This window comes from Ictalurus punctatus, chromosome 12, assembly GCF_001660625.3.
Source record: "Ictalurus punctatus breed USDA103 chromosome 12, Coco_2.0, whole genome shotgun sequence".
NCBI classification, from domain to species: domain Eukaryota; kingdom Metazoa; phylum Chordata; class Actinopteri; order Siluriformes; family Ictaluridae; genus Ictalurus; species Ictalurus punctatus.
In genome coordinates this window covers 15,926,211-15,940,338 of record NC_030427.2, presented here as the reverse complement: position 1 = coordinate 15,940,338, position 14,128 = coordinate 15,926,211, and the positions used below count along the sequence as shown (strand labels likewise).

At 39.5% G+C, this 14,128-nt stretch overlaps 2 protein-coding genes across 4 annotated transcripts in view; one reads left to right on the top strand and one right to left on the bottom strand.

Moving 5' to 3' along the window:
- Positions 1 to 663: 663 nt before the first annotated feature.
- Positions 664 to 6,629, top strand: LOC128634260 (uncharacterized). Its single transcript, XM_053684549.1, has 2 exons — positions 664 to 2,488; positions 3,551 to 6,629. The coding sequence occupies exon 1, from the start codon at positions 1,664 to 1,666 to the stop codon at positions 2,477 to 2,479; it is 816 nt and encodes a 271-aa protein (XP_053540524.1). The 5' UTR covers positions 664 to 1,663; the 3' UTR covers positions 2,480 to 2,488; positions 3,551 to 6,629.
- Positions 6,630 to 9,152: 2,523 nt separating this feature from the next.
- ccdc40 (coiled-coil domain containing 40) overlaps positions 9,153 to 14,128 on the bottom strand; it is a 13,915-nt gene continuing 8,939 nt past the window's right edge. For 2 of the 3 annotated variants that reach the window (XM_053684545.1, XM_053684547.1), the window contains exons 18-21: positions 13,638 to 13,826; positions 12,152 to 12,310; positions 10,191 to 10,328; positions 9,153 to 9,433 (exon numbers count right to left, since the gene is read on the bottom strand). In XM_053684545.1, the coding sequence (XP_053540520.1) occupies positions 9,320 to 9,433; positions 10,191 to 10,328; positions 12,152 to 12,310; positions 13,638 to 13,826 (600 nt within the window). In that variant the 3' untranslated portion in view covers positions 9,153 to 9,319. Of the gene's footprint in view, positions 9,434 to 10,130; positions 10,329 to 12,151; positions 12,311 to 13,637; positions 13,827 to 14,128 lie in introns of all 3 variants that reach the window. The other variant, XM_053684548.1, reaches the window with a different exon arrangement.

Here is a 14,128-nt window from a genome sequence, read left to right as displayed (position 1 = left end):
CACTAAGATAATTTGCACTGTTTATATACACAGTACACGTCATGATGTCCCTGGACAGAAAAATAAGAAAGTGACAACACTAAACAGATAGAAACAGATAGATCTTTCTCAGTGTAACATTACAATACAGTCAGGATTCAAATGATCTGTTTCCCTTATTTGTACTTGTTCTGCTCAGGATCTCATGCAGCAACGACATTTTAGTAACAAAGAATAACGTATAAACTATAAACTTAATCTTCACTTAAATAACGACAGAATAACGGATATAAGGTACACGTAACATTAACGCTAAAATGTTTTCAGTATATTGCGACGTGCTTATCTCAGTTTGACGTACTAACATTTAAGTGCTTGTTATGTTTTTATATCGAAGGCATTGTAGACAACAAAAACACTTTGCACGTAGGCTATAGGAGTTATGATACTTCACACAACAGTCGTTAAACATTTCACATTGAACAGAATTGCAAAGTAGTCATGTTTACGGTGGATGGTGTAAATTTTACTTTATGACTAAAATTTTTAGTAGATGACAAATGTACATAAACCAGGCTAGGTTCGACTCCATAGAGTCTATCAGAGCTGTGCCATGACTCAGTCACTGTTTATAATATTACAACAATATTGTTATATTTTTATTGTGTAGCATTTTAACCAATAAGGAACCTCGTCAGGATTGCTCGCATTATTTATCTAAATTATTTAGATAGTTTTGTTTTCAGAATGGGACACATCACTTTTTACAACAAAAATGCTGATTAAAAACAAAGAGGAGTGATTTGTAAATGTACTTTGACTTGGATTTAAACAAAAACATATAAAGACCAGTGTTTCCATCCCCGACCTCGATTTCTGCCTAGCCTCGTTTTGTTTGTTTGCCTGATCACCTGACCCCTGCCTGTTTTCACGACCACATACTTTGTCTTTCCCATTGGATTATTCTGCTTTGATTCTGTCACCTGTAATCTGCTTCCGTCTCCACCCACGGTACGTGACAGATTACTTCGCCTTCCTACGGAAGCAGCGGCTAACCCTCTGTGGCGTCAGGCCATTGAAGGCCACGGTAGAATGATTAGCAACCAGAACCAGCAGCTAGCCAACCTGACTGTGCAGTTTCCTCCCATACCGGCGCTGGAGAAATATGCCAGGGATCTGGCACGCTGTCAAGGTTTTGTCCTCCAATGCTCCCTGTATTTTGCAAGCTACCCAGGGATGGTGGAGACCCAGAGAATCACCCACTTCATGGAGCTGTTAACCAGGAGAGCTCTACTCTGGGCCACGGCTGAATGGGAGCAGAGAAGCAGCACCATAACGTCCTTGGAAATGTTGACAGATCAATTTCGGCTGGTCTATGATCACTCTCCTGATAACGAGGAGACAGGGGAGGAAGTGCTAACCCTAAAGCAAGGTGCACGCTGCGTTGTGGATTATGCCCTAGAGTTTCACACTGTTGCTGCCAGGTGTGGCTGGAATGAGCCAGCTCTCAAGACTATGCTTTGCTAGGCATTGAACCCGGATATAATGACAGAGAAGGCCTGTCGCAACAACCAACTCACCCTCGACTCAGTCATTAACTTGGCTATCCGCCTAGATCTCCTGCTACAGAGCCGCTGCACGCAGTGAGGCTGCTGTTACTGTACAAGGCATCCCTGCTGAACCCATGGAGAAACAGATCCGCGGCCTACTCGACAAGCAGGCCCAGCTGCTGGAGCGAAGAACTGCGCTGGAAACATCTTGTGCCTCTGCCTACACATCCAAGGTAAGCACACAGCGTGGTATTTCCACTCCCAACCCCTCTACGCCGTGTGTTTCTCTGTGCAAGGACCATGCACCTAGGACTTTCCCAGCCGAGGTCTCCGTCACGCCGGCGCCAACACACCACGGGCCTTGGGTGAACCAGCGGTGGAAGGCGCGGGCTGGACCCCAGGCGGTTCCAATCAGGAACCACTTCGCCCCTCTCCGTCAGACCAGACCTAACGCTGTGATCGTCTGGGACTCCATTGTGTGGAACGTCCATGTAGTTTCATCTAAAGGTAAAGTGCACACACACTGTTTTTCTGGTGCTCGTGTCCTTGATGTCGTTGCGCAGATATCCGGGATCCTGAAGAAGGACGAGCGCATTGGAGCGGTTGTGCTGCACATGGGGACAAACGACATCAGGCTGCGGCAGACGGAGGTTCGGAAGAGGGACTTCTCCAGCCTGATCAAGACGCTACGAGGCAGATCACCCACCGCAAAGATCATCGTCTCTGGACCTCTTCCCACATACAGACGTGGAGCCGAAAAGTTCAGTAGACTTCTAGCTTTAAATGATTGGTTAGTTTCTTGGTGTAATGAGCAGAATCTGGTGTTTGTCAATAACTGGAATCTGTTCTGGGAGCGTCCTAGGTTGTTTCGTCCTGATGGCCTGCACCCCAGCAGCCTCGTAGCAGAACTGCTGTCTGACAACATCTCCAAGACGCTACACTCCAAGTGACTGCCTAACGTAAGTACATCTTCCAACAATAACAACGTTAATTATTATCAATGTTCAATCAGTAGTCCAGCACCTGTAATATATACTATAGAGACTGTGTCTGTTTCCCGAGCTATAAAAATACAGAGAAAATCTCGGAAAGTCTGTCTTCGTAACCTAATTAACATAAAATTAAATCATATTGAATGCACAGCCAGCACTTTTAATCTGAAGCTAGGACTATTAAACATTAGATCTCTTGCGTCTAAGGATCTTATTGTTAACGAAATCATTACTGATCAGGAATGTAATTTAATGTGTTTAAACCAAACGAGTACATAGCATTAAATGTGCGCCAGTCCTCCTGGATACAGTTATGTACATCAGCCTCGTTCAACTGGTAGAGGAGGAGGTGTTAGTCTCATCCATAGTAAAAATCTAGTCGTCATACAAAAACCTAGTTATAAATTTAATTCTTTTGAAATTCTTTATACCAGTATAAGTTATGTAGCCACAAAAATAAGTCAATTCCTCTAATTATTATTTACAGACCCCCAGGGCCATATACTGAATTTCTTAGTGAATTTGTAGACTTTGTCTCAAACCTGGTTGTGTCTGTAGATAAAGCATTAATCGTCTGAGATTTTAATATTCATTTTGATAACCTGGAAGACCCTCTAAGAATAGCGGTTGTGTCCATCTTAGACTCAGTAGGGATTAATCAGAACCTAATCGGGCCTACTCATAATGGTGGTCACACTCTTGACCTGATACTAACATACGGATTAAGTATAGAAAATGTAATTTTTCCGCAGTCTGAAGTTGTCTCAGACCATTATCTTATCTCGTTCATAATACATATTGATCATAATATTTCCACCTCGCCTCGCTACCGCGTAAAACGTACCTACAAATCAGCTACTGCACTGAGCTTCATAAATAACCTCGCAGGAACATCAATTAGATTTGGATCACCGTCAGATCCGATAGAACTCGATCAGTAAATAAATAAATTCCTCCCCTGGGCCAAATACGCACAGAACTCGCTATGTCACTCAGCCACGGGGCTCATACCGTTCCAATGTGTGCTAGGATACCAGCCTCCATTGTACCCCTGGGATGCAAACCCCACCGAGTCACCAGCAGTGGACCAGTACTTCCAGAGGAGCGAACACGTTTGGGTCAGTACACACCAGCGCCTTGTACAAACGGCACACACCTACAAGCGCAAGGCCAACCGTCGCCACAGCGAGCACCCGCAGTACCGCAATAGTGTCTTGTTGTTCACCCAAGACTTAAGACAGCCGCATAGCTGCAAGAAACTTAGCCCAAGGTACACCAGGCCATTCAAGATCGTCAAGCAAATCAATGAGGTCACCTACCATTTGGAACCACCTCGACACAGTCGCGTAGCTCCCTCCTTTCACGTGTCACGACTCAAGCCTGTCATCATGGGACCTCTAGCCATGGATGAAACCCCTCCTGTCCCACTCAAGATCGATGGGCAACCTGCCTACCTCATCAAAGATATTCTAAACTCATGGCGCAGGAGGGGTAAGCTGGAGTATTTGGTTGACTGGGAGGGATACGGGCTGAGGAACAGTGTTGGGTGATGGCGCAAGACATCCTGGACCCGCTGCTATGTAAAGACTTACACACATCACAACCTGAACATCTAGGACCCCGACCCTGGGGGAGACACAGAAAGGACTCTGCTCCCGAAGTGAGCCCTTCGAAGGGGGTGCTCTGTCATATCGCAGCCAAGCCATGACTCAGTTTCCCAGGAGGCCCCACGGACTACAAACATGGCCACTGAGAACTACACTTCCCACAGCACATAAGAGATCACACAGTTGAGACGTCCCAAGGGTGATGTAAAAAACCAGAGCTGAAGCACTTCAATTTTACAGTTTTCTTAGGGTCAGGATGACCCAGACACCAATATGTTTAGAGTTAGCTATCCCGGAACACCATTACGTACATCAGTTGGCACTGTTGAGCAACCCTTATCACGTGGTGCAGTTCCAGCTCCAAAATCTATTTTGTCTTGTTTCACTCTTTAAAAATAACCTGACCTTGTCTGTGTCGTTTCCTGACTGGATTTTCGTCGAGAAAGGACACTTTCAAACACACCATCTCTATATTATAAATAAATTTTATGTTTGTTCTACATTTCTTTTTTTTTCTTTTTTATAGTGCTTGCATTTACATTACCCTATAATAGTTTTTCATGAAACAGAATATGAAACAGATAAATTTCTGTTTTCTGCATACACACCAGGCCTCTCTGTGTGTGTGTGTGTGTGTGTGTGTGTGTGTGTGTGTGTGTGTGTCTTAGTTCACCTTCTGCCTGCATGCAGACGTACTCCACCTACATTCTGAGGCCTGCCGCACTAATCAAATACATGTATTGTTATCCCCCTGCGCCTTGCTTATCTGTGTGTTGTGTCGTAGGTGAACATCCGTTCTTACAGTCCACCAGCCCAGTGAATTCTCAATAAGATTACATATTATTCATACTAGGTCTCCTTCGTGTTTATTTCATGTATATTTTATATACAACACAGACTTCACAAAGTAAACGTTCAGTAGACTTGCTCTGTGCCGTTATCCAAGCCGTTCATTGTGAGTTTTGCTTAAGTGACTTTGATCAGTGTTTCCATGCCCAACCTTGATTTCTGCCTAGCCTCGTTTTGTTTGTTTGCCTGATTGCCTGACCCCTGCCTGTTTTCACGACCGTGGACTTTGTCTTTCCCATTGGATTATTCTGCTTTGATTCTGTCACCCGCAATCTGCTTCCGTCTCCACACACAGTACGTGAAACACAGCAGTAAACAGTCGACTGTCCCAACTTTTTTGAAGTGTGTTGCAGTCATCAGATTTGAAATGAGTGTATATTTTCAAAAATAAATTTAATTCATAAAGTAAAACATCAAATAATGTGTTAATAATGTGTTTTATAGTGTATTATGTGTTTATATGTTTTTTAGTAATATAGTAAAGGGTGAATTGAATTTTCAAATGACTCTTTTTGTTTGTTTTTTTGCTTTTTTTTAAAAATTGTGGTTGTATCATGAGATCAAATTGACCAAAATTTTCACCTACCTACAGAGTCTCCTCCCAGGAGTGTTTAGAAATAACGAAAGTATTTAAGATAATACTATTGGGTGTGTTTTAATGACAGTTTGAGCAGCAGCACCTGACATGATTTGCCCCATCCCAAATGACGCACTTTGCGGTTTGAAAGTTCTTGTTTCCACATTCCACTGCAGGATTTCCCATTTCTCAATTTGGGATTCCTTAAAGTGCTCGCAGGTGTGTGTGTGTGTGTGTGTGTGTGTGTGTGTGTGTGTGTGTGTGTGTGTGTGTGTGTGCGTGCGTGTGTGGTGGTACTGTTGATAAATAATTTGCAAATAAATAACACCACGAAATTAAAGTGTTATTTCCGGAAACATTTCTCACTCATGCAAAAACCATCTACAATTGAGACTACTCAGTCTGCAACAGCCAATCAGACACATTTTCCACAAAGCTCATGACCAATCACAGCAGGAATTTGCTCAACCAATCAGATTAGACTTTGCAAACACTGCAGGCTTAGTATTTTCTAAGAGACAAATTGGAAATGTATCGCAAATGATTATTATATAAAGTATATTTAATAAAGTCGCATTAAAGCCTCCATTTGATCTACATGGTTCTTTCATCAGTACAGTCCTAAATTTTCAGAAAAAAACATCTTTTACCTAGAAAGCTGTTTTACAGTCTATTCATATACCTTTAAATCATTTTAAAGGTGCAATTTATCCACATTTCCAGATGAAAGACACACATTAATGGTACAATCTACCACTCTGCCACTCTTCCCTAGTAAGCAGAATCAGGCTAAAATCTCCAAAGCCGGTAACTTTCATGGACCTGGCAACCCAGCCTGCAGAGCTCAGAAAGATTTATCTGATTAGCATTCTTGTAGATTTGGGCGAGTGGGTGTGAGAAAAACCTTCAGTAAACCACAGAAGGGTGCAGGTGGTGCAAACACGTACCACGTAATGTATAAACTCAAATATGTATTTGTGGAAGGCAGAAATGCATGTGCAGTGCATTATTTATTTAATGGCTGATCTTGCTTTATTTTTGAGGAACTACAGAAATAAAACGTAACACACACACACACACACACACACACACACACACACACACACACACACACACACACACAAGTATAAGCATGTTTACCTAATATACACATTTATTCATTTTTATATTAATGGCATTCTTATAAAACGATATAAAATGAATTAGCATATATACTGTATATTATTTTTGTTTGCAGATTTTAAGTTTAAATGATAATATATTGGCAGATAGAGCAATTCTACATATCTCAAATTTTTATTTCTAAAAAGCTTCGAAATGCTACAAGAATCACAATGTAAGGAATATTAAGATGTGTTTGTCTATGTTCAATACATTTTCACCTTTTTTCATCTTTTTTTGCAGAGGCTGAAATGAGAGTTTGGTTATCTCTGACAGCTGAAACTGAATTTGACTGATTGTTGTTTAACAGGTCAATTGTTTCATTGTTCATTTCATTGAAGTTCCGCCCTCAGTGATATGTGTTTAGCTGAAACAATGGTTTGACGTGCTGGTTTTTCCAGTATCCTAACACAATGTTGATAAACTGGATGTTGGGTCTGGCTTCTGCCGAACAACAATGTGTGAAAGAGGTGTGGACAGAGCACATTATATCCAGTTCTAGAGTAAATGGCCTGGGAACATATCTGAGAATTACATCATCGAACAGGGCAAATTTTGTTTCCTTTATAAATCTTTTAATTTAATTCAGCTGAAATCTAGAATGTCTTAGTATGTTCAAGAATGGTAGATGTTTCCACACATGGGATGCCCAGACGTATTACAGTGTTAGAGGCTCTAGAATGTTATAAGTTGTAGCGCATTAGCTGTACCACAATATTGCAGTGTTCGATGTTCTAGAATGTACATGTGCAAGCATAGTCAATGTTAGAAGTTTCTAAATGTTAAGATGTTCTAGCTCTAGAAGGTGAGAAGCTGTAGCACATTTAGACGTGTAAAAATGTTACTTTTCAAGAGTGTTAGAACTTCTGGATTATTAGTAGTTTTAAAGTGTTAGATGTTTCAGAATATTAGAAGTTCTAGAATGTTAGAAGTTTCAAAATATTAAAAGTTCTAGAATGTTAGAAAATTAGATGTAGCACACAAGATATCCAGAAATATTACTACAATGTTCTAGAGTAATGGGTTTCAAATTATTAGATGTTTTTAAATGTTAGATGTTCTAGATTTAGAATGTAAGATGTTGTAGCATACAAACTGTCCCAAAATATTACTACGATGTTCTACAGTAATGTTTCAAATTGTTTGATGTTTCAAAATATAACAAGTTCTAGAATGTTAGAAGTTGTAGCATACTTGATGTGCGAAAATATTGCAGTGATGTTCTAGAATGACTATGTTTGCACAAGTACCAATGTTAGAAGTTTCAAAATGTTAGAAGTGTTACAATGTTTGATGTTCTAGAATGATGGAAGTTTCAAATTGCTAGATGTTCCATAGAGTTAGATGTTCTGGAATGTAGGATGTTTCATACTATTAGATGTTTTAAAAAAAGATGCTCCAAAATGCTAAAAGCTGTAGCATGCTAGATGTGCAAAAATTTCACTGTTCTAGAGTGTTAGAACTTCTGGAATGTTAGACGTTCTAGAGTGTTAGAACTGGAATGTTAGAAGCTGTTGAGGGTTAGATTTTTCAAAATATTTCATGTTCTAGAATGTTATTTGTGTCACACAAGATGTGCAAAAATACTGTAGTGTTAGATGTTCTAGAATGATACTTGTGCAAACATAGTGTTAGAAGTTTCAAAACTTTAGATTTTCTAGATCGTCTAGAACGATAGATTGTTGTAGCACACAAGATGTCCAGAAATATTACTACGATGTTCTAGAGTGGTAAGTTTCAATTTGTTAGAGGTATTTAACATGTTAGATGTTCTAGAATGCTAGAAGTTTCAAAATATTAGAAGTTCTAGAATGTTAGAAGTGGTGTCACACTAGATGTGTAAAAATGTCACAGGGTTAGATGTTCTAGAATGGTACTTGTGCAAACATAGTCAATGTTAGAAGTTTAAAAATGTTAGCTGTTCCAGGATCTTAGATGTTCTAGAATGTTAGAGGGTTTGTTTTTTTTTAAATAGATGTTCTAGAATGTTCTAGCATACTAGATGTGCAAAAAACGTCACAATGCTAGAAATTCTAGAATGTTGGCCATTTCAAAAGGATAAATGTTCTTGAATGAAGGTGTTGTAGTGTGCTACATGTGCAAAATAGTACAATGTTACTAATGAAATATTTGAAAATGTTCTAGATGTTGGATGTACAAAAAATACTCCATTGTTATGTTCTAGAGTGTTAGATGTTTTTTAAATGTTAGTTTCTCTAAGGTCTACTGTTGCACTGGGATTTTTTTTTTATTTGTTCCTGTGTGTCTTCGTCAGAACAAATGCTTACAATTTATTTATGTATTTTTTGTCTCATCCTGAAAGGGACCTCAGGAATAATACAGGTTCTGTGTGAGATCTAGGACACTGTGAATGCAGAACTCCCAGGAGTGGTGCGGTTCTGTGTGTGTTATACAATAGTGAGAGATAACAAGCAACTTCGCTAAACAAGTTCACATTTATTAGAGCTAAGTGGAAATTAGGACACACCCTCCTGCTGCCGTACTCACACACAGAACCGATGAGTACAATAGCAGCCTTTGCTGTGAACACTGATACTCGTCTAACACACAAAGTTCTAGAAAGAGAACATGTGAAGACAAGCATCAGGTTCTCTCCAGACCATAGTGTATGTGTGCAGAGAGGAGGAGGCTGATCCTGTTGAGCTGATTTTTGTGCTGTGGAAATTCCTGGATGACCTGCTGCAGAACGTCTCTGATCTATGTCACACAAACACACACACACACACACACACAAATGCATACATCATGCTGACTTAGCACAGAATGTAGAGTATAATTTACAGCTAAGAACCTTTCTGAGTTCATATGTTACATAATGTTACATATTACAAAAGTTAGACTTTCTAGAGTTATATAAGTTCTAGAATCTTAGATACTTTAAAGTATTTTGGATGTTCTAGAATCAGATGTTGTTGCATGGTAGATGTGCATTTTATTACAAAGTTGGGTCTTGGATCTAAGAATCTTAGAAAAATCTTAGATGTTCTGGAATGTTAGATATATTTTTTTTAAATGTTTGATGTTCTAGAATCATAGATGTAGCATTCTAGATCTGCAAAAGTAATATGTTAGGTGTTCCAAAATGTTAGCTATTTCAAATTATGTTCTAGAATGGTGGATGTTGTTGCATGGTAGATGGGCAAAAATATTAGAATGTTGGATGTTCCAGATTGATAGTTATTACAAGTAATTTAGATGTTCTAGAATAATAGATTGCCATGTTGGATGTTCTAGAATGTTATATATTTTAGAATTTTAGATGTTCTACAACGTTGGCTGTTCTAGAATGCTAGCTATTTTAAAATCCTAGATGTTCTAGAATACTAGATGGTGGATGTCCTAAATGGTTGCATGTTCTAGAATGTTATATATTTTAGAATTTTAGATGTTTTACAATGTTAGTTGTTCTAGAACGTCATCGGTTCTACGTGTTCTAGAGTGTGCCATGTCTGACCAAGCGCAGCTGTTCTTGCAGTGTGCACGTGGCGAGCTGCAGGGCGTCTTCTCCCTTCGCCGCAGCGCTGTAACGACCCTCCTTCACCGCCTGCAGCTGTTTCACCCGAGACTGCAGAGCCAGCAACTGAGTCAGGTTCTGCAATGGAGAACATTTAATAAGGTTCTAAATGAAAGAACAGAAAAATACAAAGCCAGGTGATGCCAAGTTCTAGAGCACAAAACAGCAGAATGGTCAGCATAATAGAAAACAGGACAACATTCAAGGGTAGTTCTGGAGCTGAGAACAAGAGAATGTACGGCCTGGTTCTAGAGCAGACAGCAACTGAGAATAAAACCACGTTCTAGAACAGAGAACACTCACTCAACTCAAATCACTACAAAGTAGGAGAACATTCAACCGCTGTCGAGTAGAGGAAGAAGTGGAACTATTGATCAAGTTCTAGCACTGGGAAGAGATTGTTTATCTGGGTTCTAAATAATGTCTTATTTTTGTTAAAGTGTTTTGTTAAAGTTTTAATGGTCCTGATGTCTTATTTACATAATTATCAGTGGGCGGGGCTATACAGAGTGTCATATCACAGCAAACCAGTGACTACATTTCCCATCCTGCACTGCGGCCTGCAAACATGGCCGCCATGGACTGCAATTCCCAGAACACTCACATTCATTCTCATCACCTGCATCAAATTCACAGCACTCCCAACCACAGTATAAAGAGACCGTTTGAACACAATGACTTTGTGAAGTATTGAGTGTATTCACCATACCGAGTCTTTGTTCGTGTTGCATTTTATGGTTTTTGATCTTGTTTCTTGCTTCTCATTCTTGATTCTTGCCTTGCCTAGTTTATGCCTGTTTGCCAATCGCCTGACCCATTGCTTGTTTCTGACCATATTGTCTCATCATTTGGATTTGTCTGCCTGCCTCTCTTTATTAAAAGCTATTATCTGCAATTGCATCCATCCTAGTCTCCATTACGTCCCTTACGTGACACAGAGTGTAGGTCATGACAGGTCAGGGCCAGCCCATGGCATAGGCAACGTAGGCCAATTAACATCCTTTTAATCCTTTAGATTTCAATATGTTTACGACACTGGTTCTCAACCTTTTGTGAGCTCTGGACCCCTAGCAAATTTCGAACAATCCATTTTTTACATTTTATTGTTGGTTTGGCATCTAATTTGACTCTCTGAATTATCTTTTGTTTATTTTTCTGTCAATGCGACACTTGAACTTGTCTACCACTCACAGGTTTTTGCAAATTATCATTTCATTTGTAAAGAAATTTAAAATAAATCCACCAGTGAACGATCATTAGCTCAGCTAATGTGATATTTGTGAATGCGCACGAATAACCAAATTGGTTAATTTTTAAACATATCTTAAATTGTTCTTACATTTGATGAGTATTTGATATATTTGAATATATTTTGATACACTTAACTATATATATATATATGATTAAACCGTACATGAAGTCTACCATGGAGCAAGAGCATCTAAATCAACTTGCAGTGATCAGCATCAATCACGATGTGTCTCAACACTTGTCTTTTGGTGACTTTGCTGTAAAAAGATCCAGACGTGTGCAGTTTTGAAATGAAGAGTTTCTCCCATATTTGCCCAAAAAAATTCGAATAACCTCACAAATTTTCACTGTAGTGTGCTGGAATGTATAATGTAATAGAGTTTTTGCACTTTTTTGTCGATTTGTAATTTAATTCTTATGTGATTCTTTTTTCCCCCCTAGATTTGTTAGTTATTGTTTATTTCACCATGTATTTACTTCATATTTATTTATTCATCTTATATTATAGTAAACTGCAATTCATATTTTTCAGTCTAGGGCACCAACAGTGCCTGGGCCGGCCCTGTGACAGTTAGTTATAAGCAATAGAAACATGCTTGTGCATATGTGTGTGTGTGTGTGTGTGTGTGTGTGTGTGTGTGTATACACACTCTCTCTCTGGTTTCCTGCATGTTATTGAGTTCATCAATGTGGGCGGAGCTAGTGTTGTTGCCGTCGGTGATCTGCGTCTGCTTCTCTCTCAGACTCTCACTGAGAGAACTCTGCTTCTGTTGCAGCTGTGTTATCACGCCATCACACTCCTCTGCTTGCTACACATGGACATGCACACACACACCCGCGCAGACACACACACACACTTTACTGTACTGCAACAGAGTGCATAAGTATTCACCCTCCTCGAACCTCATGTTTTGTAGTGTTAGAGCCTGGAACTGAAATGGACTTAACTGTGATATTATATTTATTACAAACACAAAATGTCAAAATATATATATTTTTTTTATGAAATTTTTTTTTTTTTTTTTTTTTTTTTAAATTAAATGGTTGTAAAAGTATTCACCCCCCATCAATGGGAAACCCCTGAATTCATTCCGGTGTAACCAGTTTCCATCAGAAGTGACATCAGATTAGTTGAATGGAGTCGACCTGGGTGCCATCAAGGTGTCACATGATCTCACTATAAATACCTCCGTTACTGGAAGAACCCAGAATTTGTTGGAGGACTAGAAAACAAACAAGTAGACTCAACAGTGCTCATCACTCTGTGAAGCATGGTGGTGGTAGCATCGTGTTGAATGTGTTAGCCCTGTCATTTTAGTAGTATCACTGACTAATCCCCTCTTTACTTGCTCAGTCACTTTCAGTCACTATTCTTTCCATTTGTATTCCTCCGTCACTAGATGGTGGAGGAATTATGTTTTCGGGTTGTCCGTCGACACATTCGTCCGAGATTCTCGTTAGTGCAATATCTAAAAAACGAGTGGCTGAATGTTTGTCGGATTTTAAATGGGATTAACATTGTAACCAAAATGAGATTTTTCAGTTGATCCAAACATCGTCACAGTAAAGTCAAATGTCTGAAATAGTCTTTCTTCAATAGCATTCTTCATGTTCTAAGACTATTTTAAGGGTATTACAGGCATTAAAATTAGTAACAGGAAGAACTGGACCTGTCGGTGACGGAGGCGTCCCTGTTGAGCCTCCGTCACCAAGGCTCCTGTTGAGCCACCGTATTTGTTTACTAGTGGATTTAACGTCGCTCTGCCGGATGTTTGGGATGTTTGCGATGTTTGGGGTTTTTTAATAACCTGATGTAATTTTTCCTGAACCTTGACACTATTTACATTGCTGCTCGGTCTTCATGATAATGTTTATTTACGTATGCTCTCTAACAAACTCTGGGTTTTTATAGGAAAAGGAAACTTTATTTGCTCACATACTGACTCCATTGGACTAATTATATTACTTCTGATGAAAACAGCACTAATTTAGGGATTTTGTAGTGATAAAAAAATTATTTGTAAATCATTTTTGTAAACTACATACATTTTTTATGGTATTATGGGATGTAATATGTAGATTCAGGACATAAAATCCCAATTTCAGGTCCACACACACACACACACACACACACACCTTGTGCGTCTGGAGGATGTTGCGGCGAAGGTTCTGCAGTGTGTTCTGGAGGTAAATGTGTGTGGTGTGTTTGCTGTCTCTGCGCGTCTGAGCCTCGTTACGTGTCACAATGTTCTCACGGCGAGTGACCGCTGCCTCCATCTCCCTCAACATCCTCTCCCGCTGCTTCAACAGCTGGTTGTAATGCCTCTGAAACACACACACACACACACACACACACACCAGATACAAATAACACACCAAGACATATTAACACAAATATACATGTGTGCACATAAACACACACATACACTCACAATATACAAATAATACACAAACACAAATTAACACAAATATATACTTATGCACATAAACTCTCTCTTACACACACAAACACACACACAATGTAGAAATAACCCACATACACGAAACACATATTAACACAAAAATAAATCACATACACACACACACAAACACATATTAACTCATAACCTCTCCCTCACTCGCTCTCT

Bases quoted from the DNA above. Each gene is read 5' to 3' on its own strand.
- LOC128634260 (XM_053684549.1), top strand. From the start codon at position 1,664: ATGGAGAAACAGATCCGCGGCCTACTCGACAAGCAGGCCCAGCTGCTG.